This window comes from Balaenoptera ricei, chromosome 10 (genome assembly GCF_028023285.1).
Source record: "Balaenoptera ricei isolate mBalRic1 chromosome 10, mBalRic1.hap2, whole genome shotgun sequence".
Taxonomy (NCBI): Eukaryota; Metazoa; Chordata; class Mammalia; order Artiodactyla; family Balaenopteridae; genus Balaenoptera; species Balaenoptera ricei.
The window spans coordinates 63,324,938-63,349,235 of NC_082648.1; the positions used below are offsets into that span (position 1 = coordinate 63,324,938).

At 36.9% G+C, this 24,298-nt stretch overlaps 1 protein-coding gene across 1 annotated transcript in view; it reads left to right on the top strand.

Annotated features, from left to right (window-relative positions):
• Positions 1-380: 380 nt before the first annotated feature.
• The window catches only part of GLIPR1L2 (GLIPR1 like 2), a 41,769-nt gene continuing 17,851 nt past the window's right edge, over positions 381-24,298 (top strand). The window contains exons 1-3 of the mRNA XM_059937379.1: positions 381-620; positions 8,070-8,315; positions 10,132-10,235. Of these exons, the coding sequence (XP_059793362.1) occupies positions 387-620; positions 8,070-8,315; positions 10,132-10,235 (584 nt within the window). The 5' untranslated portion in view covers positions 381-386. The remainder of the gene's footprint in view (positions 621-8,069; positions 8,316-10,131; positions 10,236-24,298) is intronic.

Genomic DNA, 24,298 nt, shown 5'->3' on the forward strand with positions numbered 1-24,298 from the left:
GATTTTTTTTTTGGTTGAATTGTCATCAGTGTCACGGAAGAATTAGAAGGTTCCTCAGCCATGTTACTTATTCAGCAATTGGCGTTTACTGGGCAGTTGACACATTAATAAACGATGACATATCATCTGGTGTCAGAAATCGACTCTGGATGTTTAACTACATTAGTTTAGTGAAAAGCTTGCACTCATTTAACTCAAGCCTCTGTTGTGGTTAGTTCTGCAGACAGCTTTCATGAGTCTTCCCTCAGTTCTGGTTTCCCTCATCCTTTTACCTCCGCTCGCGGGGAGGCGGGGCCAGACGTGCCTGCACCGCCCCTCCCCGTTGATTGGCAGTTCGCTGGGGCGGGCCGGCGCGCGCGCACTGGCCTGGCCACGGCCAGTGAACCATGGAGACACCGAGGCGCTTCGCCCGGGAGTGGTGCGCCCAAAGGCTTCCTCGGGCACAGACGGTTGTTTGGAAGGTGTGGCTTTGTGAGTTCTGGCTACTACTGCTGGGTTCCGGTTTGAACGCGCATTTTTTGCCACACGAAGAGGACGTAACGTTTATCAATGAGTACGTGAACCTGCACAATGAGCTCCGGGGCAGCGTCATCCCCCGAGGGGCTAACTTGCGCTTCATGGTGAGGCCCTAAGGCGGTTGCCCAAACCTCCAACAGCCCCTGTCAGTACCTCCCCCTCGGCCGCGAAGAGTCTGGGTCACTGCTCTGAGCCTTAAGGATCGCGGACAACCGCGCTTAGAGTTTGGGTTTAAAAATACACGTAAAGTTTATATGTTCAAGAAATAAAAACCACTGTCACTCTAACGCATAGTTATTACCAAAGGTTTGCACAGGGCTTGGATTAGGGTGAGTAGAGGTACTCACCAGAGGTGCAAAATTTAAGGGAGCTTTAATTCGAGAAAATGATAGTTTAATGCAATTTTTTAAATTGAAAAATCAATGCAAAAGTATTATTGATGAAACAGAATCACTTTAAACAAAGACAGGATCTTTGAGCTTGAATTTGGGAGAGGCAAGTGAGGCACTCTCAGGATAATGCAAATGAAAGGTCAGATTCTGTTCTTATTTAAAATTTTGAATTTTTATCATGGATGTTTTCACACTAATTTTGCCTTTTTAAAATATTTTTTGTCTTGATTATTGAGTTTTTTGGTCTCCAGCCTAAATTTTGCTCCCTAGAGGGTGTTTCATTCACCTCGTCCTAGACCCGGCCCTGATTTTGCATTCCCTTACAATATAGTTCTTGCTTCTCTCCCATTTTTTTCCCCGTATTTCTTTGTAATGTCTCATTAGCTGTTCCCCTGGTGCTATAGAGTCTTCATGATTGTCATTAAAAATGAATGCAAAATGTATTGAGTAAATATCGGGAAATTAGGAGCTTCCAGTTTATGTTGTAAATATTGCAAGGACTGTCTCCCTAGATATGTCTTTTCTTCCTTCTGGATTAGTTCCTTAGGAAAAATTCCAGAAATGTGATAAATAAAGTATGTGATTTTTTAATTTATACGATACGTAGCAATTGCTATACTGAAGGACTGTGCCAAATTAAGCAAATATCAGCAGTGTAGAAATACAGTAAGTCCCCTACATACGAACGAGCTCAGTTCCCAGAGTGCGTTCTTAAGTCCAATTTGTTCCGAAGTCCAACAAAGTTAGCCTAGGTACCCGACTAACACAATCGGCTATATAGTACTGTACTGTAATAGGTTTATAATACTTTTCACACAAATAATACATAAAAAACTAACACAAAAAATAAAACATTTTTAATCTTACTGTATAGTACCTTGAAAAGCACAGTAGTACAGTACAACAGCTGGCATACAAGTGCTGGCATTTAGTGAACAGGCAAGAAGAGTTAACTGACTGGAGGAGGGAGAGAAGGTGGGAGATGGTAGAGCTGAAGGATTGTCTGCAATAGGAGACGGAGGGCAAGCTGCAATTTCACTAACACCTGTAGTTGATGGCACAGGTTCTGGTTCCTTGCTGGATTCAATTCTATCTACCCTCCTGAAAAAGCAATCCAGTAATGTCTGGGTAGTAGCTCTTTTTTTCTTGTCATAGATGACATGGTAGCACTGGATTGCATTCTGAACGGCTGCTGCAACCTTTGTGTACCATACTACGTTCAGGTCCTGTGCCTTAGAAACTAACAGTGCCTCATCAAATAAAGAAAATCCCCTTGCCATTTCCTGCGTCGTGAATCTCTTCTGTTCTTTAGTTACTTCTTCTTCTTCTAGTCTCTTTTCGTCCATTCTCTGGGCCTCCAATTCCATCAGGTCTTCATTAGTAAGCTACACAAAGTACACAAAGCACAACCACTTGCAGAGGATGCACGCACATGACAGTGTACGCCAGACATGTGAACTAATTTACTGGACTGGACATGTGACATACCATACATACATGTGACTGGACATACCACATCTGACTGGCTTGGGCATTTTCAATCACTTGCTAAACTAATAAATTATAAAAGGGAACTTTGCTTTAATGTTAATTTTAAAATGTTATTTTGATTGGACGTATTTTGTTCTTTCTTGTTCATTTTCTTTACCTTTTGAATTGTCAGTAAGTTTCCTCTTCTGTTTATATATTTTCTTATAGAAATATATCAATACTAGCATTGTATATACTGAAGATAGTTTTATCCAAGCCAATTTTAATCTTTTGAATTTAATTAGAATTTGAGGATATTTGAGAGTTATATCTATGTATTTCCCACCCTTTGTGATTAATTCTATTTCTTCCAAGTTTGAAGATTAGCGTTCCTCCTGATAATGAATAAACACAAAATATTTTTAATTCAACTTTTTATAGGTTTTGTATTCCTAATGTCTAAAATTTTTTTTAAAGGAATTCCTTTATTTTTATTTTTTATTTATTTATTTTTGGCTGTGTTGGGTCTTCGTTTCTGTGCAAGGGCTTTCTCTAGTTGCGGCAAGCGGGGGCCACTCTTCATCGTGGTGCGCGGGCCTCTCACTATCGCGGCCTCTCTTGTTGCGGAGCACAAGCTCCAGACGCGCAGGCTCAGTAGTTGCGGCTCACGGGCCTAGTTGCTCCACGGCACGTGGGATCTTCCCAGACCAGGACTCGAACCCGTGTCCCCTGCATTGGCAGGCAGATTCTCAACCACTGCGCCAGCAGGGAAGCCCTAAAATTTTTATTTCAAACATAAAGCATAGAGAATAATATAAAGCATAATATTGTGTCCCCTCAATATATATCTTAATATGTGAACATTTTTGAAGGAATAATGTTTTGGGTACAGTTTAAAGCTCCACTCTAAATTTCATCCTTCTCTTCTTTCTAAAACTTTGTGTATATTTTTCCCATGGATTTTACTAGGATGTAAATAATAACTGTAAATAGTATAGTCTATCATAATAGTATGGTCTACTTAGAACTTTTCCTTGACAGGTTTGGAAATCATACATTTTATCTTTATTATTTATTGGTTATGCTTAACATTTTAATGTATATACTTTACAAAGTCCAAAGTTAATCAACATCTATAATCTCCTTCTAAATATTAAAAAGATATTACAACACATAAATTGTTTGTCTTCTGCCCATGTCCATGCTGTTGTTGTCATCACCTAGTATTTTTGTTCGACCTTGTTTTTAAACTCAAAACATTTATTGGGGTTTTTTTTTATTGTAAAATATACATAACATAAAATTTACCATTTTAACCATCTTTAAGTGTACAGTTCTATGACATTAAATACATTCACATTGTTGTGCAATCATCACCACCATTCATCTCCAGAACATTTTCTTCCTACCCAATAGAAACTCTGCACCCATTAAACACTAACTCCCCATTCCCTTCTTTCTGCTGGCTACTACCATTCTACTTCCTGTCTCATAAATTTGACTACTCCAGGTACATCATATAAGAATCATAAGTGTTTCTCTTTGTGACTGGATTGTTTCACTTAGCATGATGTCTTCAAGGTTCATCCATGTTGTAGCATGTGTCAGAATTTCCATTCTGGGACTTCCTTGGTGGCGCAGTGGTTAAGAATCCACCTGCCAACGCAGGGAATATGCGTTCGAGCCCTGGTCCGGGAAGATCCCACATGCCGCGGAGCAACTAAGCCCGTGCGCCACAACTACTGAGCCTGTACGCCTAGAGCCTGTGCTCCTCAACAAGAGAAGCCACTGCGCTGAGAAGCCCGTGCACTGCACGAAGAGTAGCCCCTGCTCTCCACAACTAGAGAAAGCCCGCACAGCAACAAGGACCCAATGCAGCCAAAAAATAAATTAATTTTTTAAAATTTTTAAAAAAACAATTTCCATCCTTTTAAAGGCTGAATAATATTTCCACTTTATGTATATACCACATTTTGTTTATCCATTTATCTCTCCATGGACAGTTGAGTTTCTTCCACATTTTGGCTATTGTGAATAATGCTGCTGTGGACATAGGTATGTGAATAAATATCTGTTTGATTCCCTGCTTTCACCTTTACTCGGTATATACCCAGAAATGGAATTGCAAAAACGTGTACAAATTCTATGTTTAATTTTTTGAAGAACTGACATTCTGTTTCCCATAGTGGCTGCACAGTTCGCATTCCTACCAGCAATGCACAGGGTTTCAATTTCTCCACATCCTTGCCAACACTTGTTTTAATGGGTGTGAAGTGGTATGTCATTATGGTTTTGATTTTCATTTCCCTAATGATTAGTTATGTTGAGCATATTTTCAGGTGTTTATTGGCCATTTGTATGTCTTCTTTGTGGAAATGTTTGCACAAGTTCTTCGGTCATTTTTTGGTCAGGTTGTTAGGGTCTTTTGGTTAGCTGAGTTGGAGGAATTCTTTATATATTCTGGATAAAATCCCTTGTCAAATATATGATCTTCAGATGTTTTCTCCCCTCCATAGGTTGCCTTTTCATTCTGTTAATAGTGTCCTTTGATACACAAACGTTTTTAATTGTAATTAAGTCTAATTATCTATTTTTTTTTATCTTGTTGCCTGTGCTTTTGGTGACATATCTAAGAAATCATTGCCAAATCCAATGTCATGAAGCTTTTCACCTTTGTTTCTCGTAAGAATTTTATAGCTTTAGCCAACAGGTACATAAAAAGGTGCTCAACATGACTAATCATCTGGGAAATGCAAATTAAAACCACAATAAGATATCACTTCACACCCATTAGAATGTCTATCATCAAAAAAGACAGGAGATAACAAACATTGGTGAGGATGTAGAGAAAAGGGAAGATTTGTGCATTGTTGGTGGGAATGTATATTCGTACAACCACTATGGAAATCAGTGTGGAGGATTCCTTAAAAAATTAAAAAAAGAACTACCATATGATCCAGCAATTCCACTCTTAGGTATAAAAACAAAGGAAATGACAACAGTATCACAGAGATGTCTGCACTCCTGTGTTCACTGCAGCATTATTCACAATAGCCAAGATATGGAAGCAACCTAAGTGCCCATCGATGGATGAATGGACAAAGAAGAAGTGGTGTGTATATATACAATGGAATATTGTTCAGCCATGAGAAAAGAAGGAAATCTTGCTACTTGCAACAACTTGAATGGAACTTGAAGGTATTATGCTAAGTGAAATAAGCCAGACAAAGATAAATATTGCATGGTATCACTTATATGTGGAATCTGGAAAAAAAAAAGTCAAACTCATAGAAACAAGGGAGTAGACATTCCAGTGACAGCAATTCCACTTCTGGGTATTTTTCCGAAAGAAAAAAAACACTAATTCAAAAAGGTATCTGCACTCCTGTGTTCATTGTGGCATTATTCACAATAGCCAAGATATGGAAGCAACCTAAGTGCCCATCGATAAATGAATGGATAGAGAAGATGTGGTATATATATACAATGGGATATTACTCAGCCATAAAAAAGAATGAAATCTTGCTATTTGCAACAACACGGATGGACCTAGAAGGTATTATGTTAAGTGAAATAAGTCAGACAGAGAAAGACAAATACCATATGATTTCACTTATATATGGAGTCCAGAAAACAACAAACATAATCAAATGGAAACAGAGTCATAGATAAGAGAACAAACAGGTGATTGCCAGAGGGGAGTGGGCGGGGGGGGGGGGGATGAGTGAAATAGGTGAGGGAAATTAAGAGGTACAAACTTCCAGTTACAAAATAAGTGAGTCAGAGGAATGAAATTTGGGAAATACAGTCAATAATAATGTAATATCTTTGTATGGAGACAAATGGTAACTAGACTTGTGCTGATCATTTTGTAATATATGGAAATATTGAATCACTATGTTGTTCATCAGGAACTAACTTAGTAGTGTTGTAGGTCAATTATACTTCAAAAAACAACAAAAACAAAAAGACTCATAGAAAAAGAGATCAGATTTGTGGTTTTGGGGGCGGGGGCAGGGGGGATTGGATGAAGGTGGTTAAAAAGGTACAAACTTCCAGTTATAAGATAAATAAATACTAAGGATGATGTCCAAATGATTAATATAACACTACTGCTGTATGTTATATCTGAAATTGTTAAGAGAGTAAATCTTGAGTTCTCATCACAAAGGAAAAAAATTTGTTTTTATATCTATATGAGATAATGGATGTTCACTAAACTAATTGTGTTAATCATTTCATGATGTATTATGCTGTACACCTGAAACTTATACAGTGCTGGGGGTCAATTATATCTCAATAAAAATGGAAGGAAAAAACCCCACTTAGAATAGTGACGTGGTGCATTGTAAGCATGTGGTGTGTAAACAATATGCAAAATTAGGCAGTATAAAGATGGTCCATGGAGCATTGTTTGCAAATGGCAAAGAATCTGAAGGGCCATTAATAGTGGAACGGTAACCTTTATTACATGCTGCTAGCCATACTATGGAATACTATGAAAAGTTTGCAAAAAATTAGGTAGATCTAGTTGTGCTAATATGGAACAATCTCTCTAAGTGAAAACTGCAAGTTGCGGGCCAATAATATTGTGTATGGTATGATTAAAACAGTGCAAAGACAAAAATCATAAAATACTCATCTAAAACACCCGAACGTATCTTATATATGAATGTGTGTGTATATGGAGCTAGAGAAATTTATAGATAAATAATTTTTTAAAAATTATTATGATTACCTCTGGGGAGGGAAATAGTGTGGGGAGGGAGGGGATATGCTAAAGTTTTCTATAATATATTTTCTGTATTGTACTTCTGTATAATCTATGAAATTAACCAAGAAAACTCTAAGGAAATCTTAGTATTGTTTTTCAGAAATGTTTATTTTCAGATTTACTGTAATGTATATATATTTAGCATGTTGGTTTTACAAATATTTTGTTGATTTTTCTATTTGTGTTGTTTTTGTTTTTGTCCTTAACTAAACAATGAATTTAATGAGGCTCTAAATAAGTCAGAAATACACATTTCTGGATATTTCCATAAATGGAGGGGAGCAGCATCTTGTGATATTTTCTTACATTTCTGGGAACATCCATAAAACTTTACATGTGCCTCTTTTATAACATTTACCAACTACCACTATGTGTTAAAATTATATATATATAAAAATATATATATATGTATTTGTATATATATGTATATGTATGTATATATTATCCCAGGTTTTTCTCCTAACAACAGTAAGCAACTAGAGGACAAAATTTATGTTGACTTCATATTTTATTCCTCACAATACAATAATTTGCATATAATCAGTGCTCAATAAATAGTTCTTAAATATTTTAAGTTATTGTATTATTACGTATAAAAGGCATGAATTAAAAATACACATTTTCTGAATAGACTACATGTAAGAGTATTATAACCATTTGCATCATCTAACAATCTGATTTTTTAATTACAAATATATGCATAAGCCTTTGTCTCAGGAAATAGTTGTTTCATTTATAATTGTCTCAAAACACTTTTTCTCCTACATAAGTTCCACAAACCAGACTCATAAGCACAAAATAAGAATTGTTTTCCTTACATCTAATTATGAGAACTCAAGGAAAATAATTTAGAGCACAAAAAAAAAAAACTCATTGTTGTTATTTTTTCTTCTTTACTTTTTGCATTTTTTTTTCAGACTTGGGATGTAGCTTTGTCACGGACTGCTAGAGCATGGGGCAAAAAATGTGTGTTTGAACGTAATATTCATTTAGAAGAACTAAAAATGGCCCATCCTAGATTTAATGGTATTGGTGAAAATATGTGGGTCGGCCCTGAAAATGAATTTACTGCAAGTATTGCTATCAGAAGTTGGTTTGCACAGAGGAAAAACTACAATTTTGAAAAGAACAGTTGCTCTGATAACTGTTCTAATTATCTACAGGTATCAAATTTTATATTATTAATTCAATAGGCTCCTTAATTGCTTTACTACTAAGTTTTTATTGTGCTTCAATTTTATAAATAAACTCAAATGGTAAAATTATTACCTCTAATAGAATCAAAATTCTAATCAGTCCTAGATCTTCTGAATGTTCATAATTTCTTCTATTATTTGAACCATGCAATTAAAACATTCTTTTAAATATAGTAAGTCTAATCTCCATACCCAAATATGAAAGGTACCTTTCTAAAATAATGCACACTGGAAAAGAAAGAAACTAGCAAATAAAAATTAGTTTTAGTTTGTTGACTATAAACATAAGTAAAAGATTATTTTTTTTGCACAGATCAGTACACATACTACTATATAACTGATTAAAATATTTTAAATGCAAATACATATAATTATTTTCCTACCTCATGTCTAACAATTCACTCTTACACTTTGTACTCCAAGAATACTGAACCACTTTTTATTTCCTGTACAAACATTTATTATTTCACATATTACATTGTTTTATAATCATCTACATATCTAATACTACACTAAGGGCAGGGACCTTGTCTTCTTATCCATGTATTCTCAACACAACAACATGACATTATTTAGGTCTTCAATAAATATTTGTATCAGGAATCAAGAAACTATTGAATTAACTTCCAAGATCATTTAAAAGATGATTATTTTTCAGTCAATAGACTCTAATGTAGAACTTAAAATCTTGGAATTTTTTCATGTTGAACTCATGTCTTCCTGTTCCATCAAATGATTTATGTTTCAAAAATTTTTTGATCAATTTTTTCTTCTAAAAAGTTAGAGTGGTTCTCTACTGTCTTACTCATGTCAAAGCTAGACTCCTTAATATGACTTCAATATTCTGAGTAAAATAATCAAGTCTACTCCCGGACCTACTCCTCTGTATTTTTTCCACCTTAAGTCTAGTTTCCTAGACATTTTCATTTCCTGCATTTGACCTGTTTAACTTCAACTGTTACAGACATTCTATTCTCTATTCTTTTAAGGCATCACTCTATTTCTTTTGGAATCACTAAGACTTGAGCTATAGAGAAAAGGAAAACAAATGGTTTCTCCCTCTCCCACAGAGGTTAACAAAACAATTTTTTGTTGTTGTTCACTTGTAAGTATTAGGAATATTAAAGCCATTCAGGAATTTCTGGAATATCTTTAATTATTCTCATATTTTCACTCCAAGACCTATTTTGCAAGAAATTATTTTACAGGAACCAGCTCTTTTACTCATTTTTTTAATGAAAGGCCCAGACTTCATTTTATTTTGTAATGGAATTTCCTCAATAAAAGAAAAGAAAAATGCTGATAACATTCAATTACTTTCTACTCTTGTATTTCTTTTCCTTCCCTTCTATAATCTTACCGTCCCCTCTTTTTTTCCTTTTTATTCACAACTTCCATTCTTCCAAAACTTTTTGTCTTCTCATTTCCCTCTTCCTCTTTGCCAATAACCTAGAACTCTCAGATTCAACAAAAGGTCGAAAATTGATTCAGCAGGTATCTTCCTTTGGCTCTAAAACATTATTCTGGATCAGTTTTTCTTAGACTCTTATCCTAAGAATACAGTATTGGTAGAACCTATTAAAGTGTTTCTCTAAATACAGTTTTGGAAATGCTTCCCTAAATCCATGATAATTCTCTACCTGCATCCAAATGAAGAATTGTTCATATTCCGTGAATTGCTTCGTTAAAGGTCCTATGTGTATTGAATATACTATTGTTTGTACTATGGCAGAGTAAATGTTTAGAATTAAATTTTATGTTTTCTTTGAAAATTTTATTTTAGCTTGTTTGGGACAAGTCTTACAAAGTTGGTTGTGCTGTTACTCCATGTTCAAGAATTGGACGTATTAAACATGCAGCACTTTTCATATGCAACTATGCACCAGGGTAAGTTCCTTTAAATTTTTTAAATAATATAAAAATAAATTGGGGATTTTTCAAGGTTAAGTTTTCCTAACTTTCAACATATTCTTCTAAATGTCTTTGCAAACTATAAAAGAATTAAGTATGAGATATCAAAGACTTTATATTGAAATATTTTAAATTGCATAATAAAATAAGTCATATTTAGGCATATTGATTTTATGTATAGACTAGCCAAATATTACTTCCTGAGAGAATTTTAACTTTAGTATTATTTCACAGTACCTAGCCTAATTAACATAGGATTTAAATTATTTTCCAAAATTGTTTATCTCCATATTTATTTTAAAAAAGTCAAAAGAAAATAAGGTTAAGAAGTGTGTTGAAATGTATGTTGTAAGAATTGTTTCAAGAGTACATCAGTTTTATAACATGAAGGACACTTTTAGTTGACTATCCTCTGGAGAGTGTATTATTAATTGGGGCTAGTCTCATACATATAAGGAATAGTAATAACTCAGAGGTGGAAAAGTACTTCACAAGTCTTCTAGTTAAGCTATGCATATGAACCTTGAATTCTTAACACTTACTTACCATGTGGTTACTTATCTGTACCTGAAAACTTTCCAATGATGGGAAAAAACTACCTTCCAAAATAGCCTCCATCTCTGGAGAACTTTGTTGGAAAGTCTCAAGTTTTCTTACAGGTCGATATGATACTATAAGTAATATTGTTAAAACGTCTAATTGAAGTGAGAAAATATCCTAATCAACATGCCAAGAAAAATTGACTACATGCTAGGATTGAGAAGGAATTTCTTAAAAAATAAAATGCTTCTGGGACTAAACCAAAAAGAGAAAGAAAAAAAAAAAACATTGATTACTAATTAATGATTGTATTCCCCTAGATAGGGAAAACAACAAAACTATGATTAAGTCGAATTAGGTTCAGAAACCCCTTCTTAAATGGAAGCTTTGCTGACTTTGAATATAGGCATGCAAAACAAGTTTGGAATGTAGAGTAATTGCAAAACTTTTTTGGCCTCTTTCAGTCCTACAGACTGGAAGTACTGGGATGATATCTATTACATGGAGAAACTTTTGAAAGTTAACTACTGATTGGTATTGAAAATTCAAACAGACCACTGGGCATGGGTGGTGGGGAGGGAAGAGGTTCCTCTGGGGTACTAGTCTTCATTTACGTGCTCAGCAATTACATACAAGGCTCTGATCTGTCTACTGACAAAGCAATAAAGACTGACCATACTTAGTTTGTAGTCTTGGAAGAGAGACAAACAATAAATAAGTGAACATAGAAATAAATGATATTTAATTAAATAATAAAATATGCCATAGAAACAAAGCACAGTAAGCAAATAGGGAATAACTAGTATAGAATATGGATAGGATAGCTGCATAAGGAGGTGGCATTTAAACTGAAAGCCAAAAGATGAGGAGATGGCTAAAGAATATTTCAGGTAGAAGTGAGAGCACATATAAAAATCTCTGAGCTTGGAATAAGTTTAGCATGTCTGAAAAATGAATAACTGTGGTTAGAGGTAGGAGACGAGGTAGAGAGTTAGGTGACAACTAAATCAAATAGAATACCATAGGCCAGGTTAAGGATTTGGGGGTTTATTCTACATAATGGCAAAGTCATTGGAAAGTTTTAAGCAAGTAAGTGGCATGATCTCATCTATGTTTTTTTTTTTCCTCCCTATTCTTTTTTTTTAAAGTTTTTTAAAATAAATTTATTTATTTTTGGCTGCATTGGGTCTTTGTTGCTGCACACAGGCTTTCTCTAGTTGCGGTGAGCAGGGGCTACTCTTCATTGTGGTACACAAGCTTCTCATTGCATTGGCTTCTCTTGTTGTGGAACACGGGCTCTAGGCACGTGGGCTTCAGTAGTTGTGGTGCGCGGGCTCAGTAGTTGTGGCTCGCAGGCTTAGTTGTTCCACGGCATGTGGGATCTTCCCAGACAAGGGATTGAACCCACGTCCCCTGCACTGGTAGGAGGATTATTAACCACTGTGCCACCAGGGAAGTCCCTCATCTATGTTTTGAAAAGAAAACTTAGCAATAAAAGATTGCTCTTGCTGTTGTGTCGATAATGGAGTATAGGAAAACAAAGGTACAAAGAGAAACAAGCACAATTAAGAGATTGTTTCTGTAGTGCAGGCTATAGACTGGTATCTTGGATTAGAATTTTAGCATGTGGATTGGTTTTCTATTGCTGCATAATAAACCACAAACTTAGTGACTTAAAACAGCAGCCACTTATTATTAAACAGTTCTGTAGGTTTTAAGTCCAGGCACAGTATAGCTGGATTCTCTGCTCAGGGTCTCAAAGGCCAAAATCAAGATGTTGACTGAGTTCTTATCTGGAGACTCTGGGGAAGAATCTGCTTTCAAGCTCCTTCAGGTTGTTAGCAGAATTCAATGCCTTGTGGTTATAGGACTTGGGTCCCCATTTTCTTGCTGGTTCTAAGCCAGTGGTTGCTCTCGGCTTCTAGTGGCTGCCCACATTCCTTGATGCGTGGCTCCCACCATCTTCACGTCCGCAAAGGCGCATCAGGTCCTTCCCACGATCCAAATCTCTGACTTCTCTTCTGTGACCAGCCAGAGAAAACTCTCTGCTTTTAGAGTGCCCAAGTGATTGGGTCAGGATATTTTCCTGGATAATTTCCCTATTTGAAGGTCAGCTGTGCCAAATAACATAATTTAATCATGGAAGTAAAGTCCATTACATTCACTTTCCTCAGAATTATGCAAGGCATGTATAGCAGGGGTAGGGGAGCTTGTGCTCCATTTTAGAATTCTGCTTACTATACCATGGAAATTATGAAAAAAGGTCAGTTTCTGGATATATTATGAAGGTAGAGCTAAAAATACCAGTTGATGGATTTGACTTTGGGGATAAGAGGTATAGAATAAACTATGGCGATACCCATGCTTTTAGCCTGAACAATTGGATAAATGATGATACCATTAACTAAGATAAGGAAGAACATCAGAAGATGTGTTTTATGTTTGGACACATTAGGTAGAAATATAAATGTGGAAAATGTAAATGAATCATGAGAAGGAACTAGCTGTATGAGGGTCTGGGATAGGTTTTGAAGTAGAGGAAACTGCTACTATAAAGGCCCTGACGTAGAAATGAGTCACAGTCCTGCACAAGATCCCCTTATGAAAGAGTGAGTATGGAGACTTAATTTAAGGACTAAGTCCTAGAGCACTACAGTATTTCAACTTCAGGCAAAAGAGATAACAAAGGAGAGTGAAGAGGCTAACAAGATAAGAAGGAAACCCAAACAATGCTGGTAAGGGTACTTGGAAATCAAGTGAAGAACGTGAGTCATGATGCCCAAAGTGGTTAACTGTACGAGATGCTCCTGAAAGAATGAAAAAAAAAAAAAAAATGAGGAAGGAAAGATGACATTTCCGTTTGATAAGATGAAGGTATGTGGTGACCTTAATAGCAGTAGTGACTGCAGGGGTCTCCCATGACTATAGTGATAAGATGAACCTACTAGTTGTTAGGATTACTCTTCTTTCCACTCACCTGTCCCATAGGCTTCTTTGTCTTGAAATTTCTATCAACCATTTTTTCCTTGATACAAACTTTGGAAAGTCCACTTGTGAAGGATCTAGGTTGGTGCATATATTAGTCAACTCAGTCCAAGTTTTATTTGATATGTACTCAAAATAGGCAGTCATAGGTATCTTTCTTAAGAATCATTGGTAGAAAAATCAATTCATCACAGTCTTATAAAATACTTGGTAGAAATGAAAATAAGAAAGCCAAATTGTGGACTTCCTGGTGGTGCAGTGATTAAGAATCCACCTGCCAATGCAGGGGACATGGACTCGAGCCCTGGTCTGGGAAGATCCCACATGCCACAGAGCAACTAAGCCCGTGCGCCACAACTACTGAAGCCTGCGTGCTCTAGGGCCCACGTGCTGCAACTGCTGAAGCCTGCTTGCCTAGAGCCCATGCTCTGCAACAAGAGAAGCCACTGCAATGAGAAGCTCGTGCACGGCAACAAAGAGTAGCCCCCGCTCGCCGCAGCAACTAGAGAAAGCCCGCGCACAGCAACAAAGACCCAACACAGCCAAAAAAAAAAGAAAACCAAATTGAAAATTAGAATGTGTAATGGACTGAATGGTGGCCCCCCCACCAAAGGATGTATCTAGTTCCTAATTCACAGAACCTGTGAATATTAAGTTACATGTCAAGAGTAAATATTGCCTTATATGGCAAAAGACATGTTTAAGATAAGGATCTTCAGAGGAAGCGCTTATCTTAGATTATTCAGGTGGGACCTAAATGTAATTACTTGTGTCCTCATAAGAGAGAGGGAGGAGATTTCAGCACTAGACACACAGAAGAGAAGGAGGCAATGTGACTGTGCAGGGAGAGGTTGGAGTGATATATTCACAAACCAAGGAACTTCTGGAGCCACCAGAAGCTGGAAGAGTCAAGGAATTCCCTCTCTGAGCCTTTGGAGGGAGCATAGCCCTGCCATCACCTTGATTTTGGACTTCAGGCCTCCAGAACTGAGAAAATAAATTTCTATTTTTTTAAACCACCAAGTTTGTGGCATTGTTAAAGTAGCCACAGCAAGCTAGTACAGAATGGAAGAATAAAGCAGATTTGGCAATAGGGAAAATATGAGTCAACCACAATCTTAAAAAATTTCAGAACACGAAGATGTAGAATAGAAGTAAAAATATATATGGAAAAAGAAAGGAACCATGTAGGGTGATAAATCTATAAATTAGTGTTCCTAAAAAACAGAGTAAATGGAACAGAAATAATAATCAAAGAAAAGAAAATAATAAGCAAAAGAAAAGAATCTGTATAGATACCTATATAAAGATTAAGATAGCTTATAATGTATCAGAAAAAGTGAACTGAAACAATATTTACATATGCCATTTTCTAGTGATTATTTTTCAATTTCAAAGATAAAAACTTATACATTTCTGGGAATTCCCTCGCAGTCCAGTGGTTGGACTCCGCGCCTTCACTGCCGAGGGCATGGGTTCAATCTGGTCGAGGAACTAAGATCCCACAAGCCACGTGGTACAGTCAAAAAATAATAATAATAAAATAAAATTAAAAACATACATTTCTAAGAAAAATAAAACAAAGTAAAATAAACAGTATTAATTAGATTAGCCTTGAATTTCGATATTGAAGGGGGTACAATCAAAGATGAGCATTAGAACTTAAGTTTAAGTGATAAATAATTTTATTAACTGAGTTAGGAAAAGATGTAAGGTGGAAGAAAAAAGGATTTGTTTATTTTTAGACATGTTGCATCTGCAGGTTCCTGCAGGATCTTTTATTTATTTAAATATGTTTATAGTAGGTACATTTAAACAATAACTAAGCAATAGAATTCCACATTTTTTACATGGTATTCATCCTGAAAACACTTATAGACTGTTGGGAAAGAAATTTTAAAAAAACACACACAACGTTAACCAAATACATACAACATCTGTATTTTAAATAGAAAAGAGCTGTCGTAAAAGCAGGTATGAAATCATAGAAGCAGTTAGCCAGGATACAGATTCAGAAGCAGTTAAGTTTGATGCATAGAGGTGTATTAGAAGGGAAAAGAGGCCAGTGGGGGAGGTAAGAGATCTGGGATTGAAGAAAATGACTTGAATCTAAAGCTGGACCTTTAAAAGAAGTAAATAGTGAATATTTTTCTTCCTTTCTTGCTTATGAGGGTTTAATCTATTTTATTGATCTTTCGACAGAAAAGATTTAGGGGGGTATTTATCCTTTCTCATTCCTTTGTTTTCTATATCATTATTTTGAGATATTTAATCTTCCAAGTACTTTTTAGGGAGAGGGGCTGTTATATGTTGCTGCTTTTATCAAATATACTACATTCATTTATCTTTAATCCTACTTAATAGTGAAGATATTTACAGTTATATATTTTCCTTTGATTACAATTTTTACTAGACCTTAGGATCTCGTATGACATAGTCTCTTTCTCATTGCTTTCTATGTATTGTAATTTTAGGTTATTTAATAAATCATGTTTAGTACTTGATACATATTCATGAAGGAAAAATCTATCCAAGGAGAAAATAATGTTCCCATCCTTGTCTTTCAGTTACTCTCTCCAAAATTTTATCCTAAAAGATAAATTCTGTGCATATAGAAAAGTATATCTATCTTTGTGTATGTGTGTCTGGGTGCACAGATGTGTGCATTTCCATAATTCAAACAGGAGCGCACTACGTTTCTTGTGGTGTTCTTTAATTTTCTCACTTGATATGAACTGGAAGTCTTTCCATTTGAGTACGTGAAGAGTTTCCAGATTCTTTTTAAGAATTTCACAGTGTTTTTTTTTTTAGTGGATGTACAAAAATTAATTTGAATAATGCTCTCCTTCTGATGGACGTTTAGGCTATTTTATTAATTTTATTTCAAGCAGTAATTATCCAGTTAGACATGTAATTGTCACATGAGTTAGTAGCTATAATGTAAACGTATAGTCATGGAAACCCTAGGCCAAAGAAAATGTGTACTTTCAATTTGCATAGATATTACTAAATATCTATTCATCATAGTCACGCCATTTTTTCTATTACAACTTTTTTTTACATCATCATATAAGAGGGGCCTATATTTAAACTCCCTTGCTAAGATAATATATTTTCAAATATTTTGCTATTTACTACTATGAGTTATGTATATATTTAATTTTCATCTTCTATTTTTCATGAGTTTAAGTATTTTTTTTATATTTTAGAATATTTGGATTTCATTTACTGGGACCTGATGGTTCCTATACATTTACTGTTTTTCTCATAAGTTGTTGGATTTTTTTCTTTTTAACCTGTAGGAGTGTTTTATGTACAAGAAAATTAGCTCTTTTATGTAATATAATTTACAAATATTTTCTAGTTTTATGTTTAACTTTTGACTTTATTTATAATGCAATTTATTTTTGCCAAATAGAATTATTTTGTTTCATTGTAAAAAAAAAATGTATCAATACTTTTTTCATGAGTTTTGAGGTTTGTTTCATACTTAGACAAGCTTCCCCAAATATTATTATCTCACATTTTCTTCTAACGATTCTTTTTTTTTTTTTAACTTTTAAATATTTGATCCACTTTGCTTCTGGACATTATGTAAGCTGGTATAAGAATTAGCCTCCTGCTTAAAGTAACTATAAAGACTGGACAAAACATATAAAATAACTGTTTTTAGGCATTAGAAAACAACCAATACAGGGCTATGATCCTTGCAAATAGAAAAAAACTCAGTGGGAACCCTATATTTGCCTTGGTTTTCTCTCTGTGAGCATCCTATTGTACAAACCATAGCCAAAGCAAGCAAAGATTGTGTATTTTCTGGGCAAAGGAGATATCAGTGTTGATTGATGTTAAGTAGCCTAGGATTTAGGACAGGATCCCAGAGAGGAGGGAGCTGCAGAGAAGGACCCCCAAAAGTCTTGTGTACAAGTTCTCTGCAAGTCCTTGGGCAGCTCCTAAGCTGCACTCCTCAAAGCGAGATTCTGGAAGGGATTAGATAGCAACAGTTACTTGCAGGCTGAAGACCTGCACAGAGATTTCAGAAGCTGCACAGTGCTGAGAAGACAGAGCTGCAGTTTGGGCCTAGCCAAAATGGAGAGGTGCTGACGAAAAGCCAGACCAAGCAGAACATTAAAATCCGAAAAATATGTATCTGATTTTATAAAAATTTCAAACTAATTAATGACTAAAGAAATACTATAGATAATAGCCAAAGAAAAATTGATATACTGGAAAATGTATGTGTGGAATATATGGCAGAGACAGTCCCCTTAATTTACAAAGAATTCATACAAATCAAAAAGAAAAAGAGAAACAACCCAAGAGAATAACATGCAGAAGATATGAAGAGGTCATTTACTAAAAAGAAAAGAAAATGACCATGAATCATATGAAAATATATTCAGTCTCACTCATAATTGAAGTAATTCAGGTAAAAACAAAAATAAATGATCACTTTCCACTCATCCATTTGAGAATATAGAAAAGCTTAATTGATACTCTGCATTTGCGATAGGGCAATAAATTGGTACAGTCTTTCTGGGTTTGGCAGTGTAACAAAATTTAAAATATACTTACCATTTCATCTTGTAATCTCCTTATCAGGATTTTATCTTAGTAATATCTTCATGAAAGTTGGCCAAGATATACATACAAGGATACACATTGGAGCATGTTTTAATAGCATGAAACTGAAATTTAAAAAACCAACGACTCTATTAATAGGGGACTAAGCAATTAATTTACTGTACATTATTGTGTAACCATTGAAAAAACTGGTGTACTTTTCTATGTACCAGTATGGAAAGGTCTCACTCGTTAGGTGAAAAAGTAAGATAAAAAACAATCATAAGTAAGAACAGGTCTTTTTGTTATAACAGTTACTATTACCAAAAAATGTAGTGATTCAAGATAAAAGTGGGAAATTTCAGTTTGGTGGGTAGCTGTGCTCCATTAGTCATTCAAAGACCCAGGTTGCTCCTATTTTGTTTCTTCACCATCCCCTGGGGGCAGTGTCTTTGTCCGCATGATCAAATCCAGGCCGCAGACATAAGCTAGCTCAAGCTCATAGTAAGGGAAAAGAAACATGTTGGCGGCATGAGTACCAGGTGGGGAGTGGTGCACATCACTGCTACTGCCATTCCATTGGATATAAAATTAATCTCATGGCCACATCTAAGCTGCAGGAGAGGTTGGGAAATGTACTGAGACTAGCCATTAATGTGCCAAGCTAAAATACTGTTATTTCAGTATTTCAAGAGATATTTGACAGCTAGCAGTCTCTATCACAAGTATGTAAGTACTGAGAATTTTTATGAAAAACTTTCTTCTGGAAGGAATCATAAGAAGCTGTTAACAGATGTTATCTCTGGAGAGACAGATGGAAAGTGGAGGATGGAGACATTTTTTCCCCTTTAAAGGTGCCCTTTTCTGCTTCCTCCTTTCTATCATATACTTATAAATAATATATATGTATTACTTTTGTTTATCTTTTACATCAACAAGGGATGTCTGGATTGAGATTGGAGACATATTTAAGACATTTCCAGAAGGTATAACTAACAAGATTTGCAGGTCATTGTATTAAGTAATCAGAGAGAGGAAGTAGTCAAGGAAGATTCTCAAATTTATGATCAGGCATGAATGGTATTGGCATTAACTGCAAAGGGGAACACTGAACATTTTGGGAGGGAAGATAATGAGTTCCATTTTGTACATAATGAATTTGAGTTGGCTGTGAAATACTCACTTTGAGATGTTTAGTAAGCAGGTGGTTATTTAGGTCAGAAGCTCATGAGTGAGGAATGGCATAAAAGAAATATTTGGAGTGCCAGGAAACATAGGGTAATTTAAATCATGGGAATAGATGAGATTGCTTAGCAAGAGAGTATGGAATGAGAAGAGAATAGGACCTATGGAATGTCATGCCAACATTTAAGGGCAGTTAGTGGAAGATAAGTGGGAGACCTAAGAAGAGTGGCCAGACAGGTAGAAGAAAAAGCAGAATAGTATGGTATCAGGGAAGGTGTGGGGAAAGAATATTTTTAAAAGGAAAAACTTGCCCAAAATTTCAAGTTCCAAGATGTCAAGCAAAGTCAGGACTTTAAAATATCAGATCTAAAGAGAAGTTCATTAATAAACATAGGAAAACTCTTTCTATGAAGTAGAGGAAACTGATGCCAGGTTGGAATGAATTGAGAACTGTTTTGTTGTTGTTTTTATTTTGTTTTGTTTTTAAAATGGGTAAGATGTGAGCATATTTAAATATTGACATGAACGATCTAATACAGAATAAAAGTAATTCTTTATAAAGAATAAAGGCATATATGTAAAGATACAAGTCCCTGAGAAAACGGAAGGCTTTAAAAGAGAAAAAGGTGGCACATATATACAATGGAATATTACTCAGCCATAAAAAGAAATGAAATGGAGGTATTTGTAATGAGGTGGATGGAGTTAGAGTCTGTCATACAGAGTGAAGTAAGTCAGAAAGAGAAAAACATATACAGTATGCTAACACATATATACGGAATCTAAGGAAAAAAAAAAAAAAAAGCCATGAAGAACCTAGTGGCAAGACAGGAATAAAGACACAGACCTACTAGAGAATGGACTTGAGGATATGGGGAGGGGGTGGGGTGAGATGTGACAGGGTAAGAGAGTGTCATGGACATATATACACTACCAAATGTAAAATAGATAGCTAGTGGGAAGCAGCCACATAGCACAGGGAGATCAGCTCGGTGCTTTGTGACCACCTAGAGGGGTGGGATGGGGAGGGTGGGAGGGAGGGAGATGCAAGAGGGAAGAGATATGGGAACATATTGTATGTGTATAACTGATTCACTTTGTTATAAAGCAGAAGCTAACACACCATTGTAAGGCAATTATACTGCAATAAAGATGTTTAAAAAAAAAAAAAAAAAAAAGATTCCACAGGCCGCAAGGCCGCAACTGAGACCCGGCACAGCCAAATAAATAAATGTTAAAAAAAAAAAAAAAAAAGACAAAAAGGAAGGGTTTAAAAGAGATTAGCGCTAAAAAAACTACTTAAAAAAAAAAAGCAGACAGAACCGTAGGACGAATGGTAAAAGCAAAACTATACAGACAAAATCACACAAAGAAGCATACACATACACACTCACAAAAAGAGAAAAAGGAAATATATATATATATATACATATATATATATATATATATGTATATATATATCATTGCTCCCAAAGTGCACCACCTCAATTTTGGGATGATTCGTTGTCTATTCAGGTATTCCACAGATGCAGGTACATCAAGTTGATTGTGGGGATTTAATCCGCTGCTCCTGAGGCTGCTGGGAGAGATTTCCCTTTCTCTTCTTTGTTCGCACAGCTCCTGGGGTTCAGCTTTGGATTTGGACCCGCCTCTGCGTGTAGGTCGCCTGAGGGCGTCTGTTTTTTGCTTAGACAGGACGGGGTTAAAGGAGCAGCTGCTTCGGGGGCTCTGGCTCACTCAGGCCGGGGGGAGGGAGGGGTACGGAGGAGGCGGGGCGAGTCTGCGGCGGCAGAGGCCAGCATGATGTTGCAGCAGCCTGAGGCGCGCCGTGCGTTCTCCCGGGGAAGTTGTCCCTGGATCACGGGACCCTGGCAGTGGCGGGCTGCACAGGCTCCCGGGAGGGGCGGTGTGGAGAGTGACCTGCGCTCGCACACAGGCTTCTTGGTGGCGGCGTCAGCAGCCTTAGCGTCTCATGCCCGTCTCTGGGGTCCGCGCTGATAGCCACGGCTAGCGCCCGTCTCTGGAGCTCCTTTAAGCGGCGCTCTGAATCCCCTCTCCTCACGCACCAGGAAACAAAGTGACAAGAAAAAGTCTCTTGCCTCTTCGGCAGCTCCAGACCTTTTCCCGGACTCCCTCCCGGCTAGCCGTGGTGCACTAGCCCCTTCAGGCTGTGTTCACGCAGCCAACCCCAGTCCTCTCCCTGGGATCCGACCGAAGCCCGAGCCTCAGCTCCCAGCCCCCGCCCGCCCCGGCGGGTGAGCAGACAAGCCTCTCGGGCTGGTGAGTGCTGGTCGGCACCGATCCTCTGTGCGGGAATCTCTCCGCTTTGCCCTCCGCACCCCTGTGGCTGCGCTCTTCTCCGTGGCTCCGAAGCTCCCCCCCTGCCTACACCCCCACCCCACCCCGTCTCCTCCAGTGTGTGGAAACTTCCTCCTTCACAGCTCCCTCCCAGTGGTGCAGGTCCCGTCCCTATTCTTTGTCTCTGTTTTTTCTTTTCTCTTTTGCCCTACCCAGGTACGTGGGGAGTTTCTTGCCTTTTGGGAAGTCTGAGGTCTTCTGCCAGCGTTCAGCAGGTGTTCTGTTGGAGTTGTTCCACATGTAGATGTATTTCTGATGTATTTGTGGGGAGGAAGGTGATCTCCACTTCTTACTCCTCCCCCCAATGGAACAGTATAGAAAGCCCAGAGATAAACCCATGCACATATGGTCACCTTATCTTTGATAAAGGAGGCAAAAATATACAATGGAGAAAAGACAGCCTCTTCTATAAGTGGTGCTGGGAAAACTGGACAGCTACATGTAAATGAATGAAACTAGAACATTCCCTAACACCATACACAAAAATAAACTCAAAATAGATTAAAGACCTAAATGTAAGGCCAGACACTATCAAACTCTTAGAGGAAAACATAGGCACAACACTCTATGACATAAATCACAGCAAGATCCTTTTTGACTTACCTCCTAGAGAAATGGAAATAAAAACAAAAATAAACAAATGGGACCTAATGAAACTTAAAAGCTTTTGCACAGCAAAGGAAACCATAACAAGACGAAAAGACAACCCTCAGAATAGGAGAAAATATTTGCAAACGAAGCAACTGACAAAGGATTAATCTCCAAAATATACAAGCAGTTCAGGCAGCTCAATATCAAAAAAGCAAACAACCCAATATAAAAATGGGCAGAAGACCTAACTAGACATTTCTCCAAAGAAGACATACAGATGGCCAAAAAACACATGAAAGAATGCTCAACATCACTAATCATTAGAGAAATGCAAATCAAAACTACAATGAGGTATCACCTCACACCAGTCAGAATGCCCATCATCAAAAAATCTACAAACAGTAAATGCTGGAGAGGGTGTGGAGAAAAGGGAACCCTCTTGCACTGTTGGTGGGAATGTAAATTGATACAGCCACTATGGAGAACAGTATGGAGGTTCCTTAAAAAACTAAAAATAGAACTACCATATAACCCAGCAATCCCACTACTGGGCATATACCCTGAGAAAATCATAACTCAAAAAGACTCATGTACCACAATATTCATTGCAGCTCTATTTACAATAGCCAGGACATGGAAGCAACCTAAGTGTTCATCGACAGATGAATGGATAAAGAAGATGTGGCACATATATACAATGGAATATTACTCAGCCATAAAAGGAAATGAAATTGAGTTATTTGTAGTGAGGTGGATGGACCTCGAGTCTGTCATACAGAGTGAAGTAAGTCAGAAAGAGAAAAACAAATACCATATGCTAACACATATATATGGAATCAAAAAAAGAAAAGAAAAATGGTTCTGAAGAACCTAGGGGCAGGACAGGAATAAAGACGCAGACCTACTAGAGAATGGACTTGAGGACACGGGGAGGGGGAAGGGTAAACTGGAACGAAGTGAGAGAGTGCATGGACATATATACACTACCAAACGTAAAATAGATAGCTAGTGGGAAGCAGCCGCATAGCACAGGGAGATCAGCTCGGTGCTTTGTGACCACCTAGAGGGGTGGGATACGGAGGGTGGGAGGGAGACATAAGAGGGAGGAGATATGGGGATATATGTATACGTATAGCTGATTCACTTTGTTATACAGCAGAAACTAACACACCATTGTAAAGCAATTATACTCCAATAAAGATGTTTTAAAAAAAAATGTAGGACCAACAACAACAACAAAAAAAGTGCAAACAATTAATTATATGACTTTTGAACTAAAAAAAAAAAAGAGGGAGAGAGAGAGAGAGATTAGCCTTAGAAAGAATGAGGACCAGTTCTTCAGTTGTATTAGAAAGGAAAGAAAGAAGGGGTAGGTATATTTGTCATATTTAGTGACAGAAAATTTCTCGAGTTCCAGTCTAAGAGCTATTATGATTCTCTGTGAAGTAGAATAGATCATGTCCTGAGAATAAAGGGAGAGACAGTGAAGCTGGAATTTTGAGGACTGGGAAGATATGAAATAGTTATTATGGAACGTGAGAGCAGAAGCTGAATAGAGAATGATAGAGATATTCTCTACCTAGTCTAATGATTTTCCTCCAGCAGCACCCAGCAGCCCTGAAGAACATGCAGACAGTAAGATTCCTTCACTTTTTCCAACACTGGGGTTTTGTCAGGTGGATGTAAAGGAAAATAGTGCAAGCGAGTTTCAGGATTTTAGGTAGAGAACATGCAAAGTGATGGACCTAAGCTGGATTGAGAAAAGACAACACGATGGATAGGGAGAAAAATAGGAGAGAAAGTACACTGTGGAACCA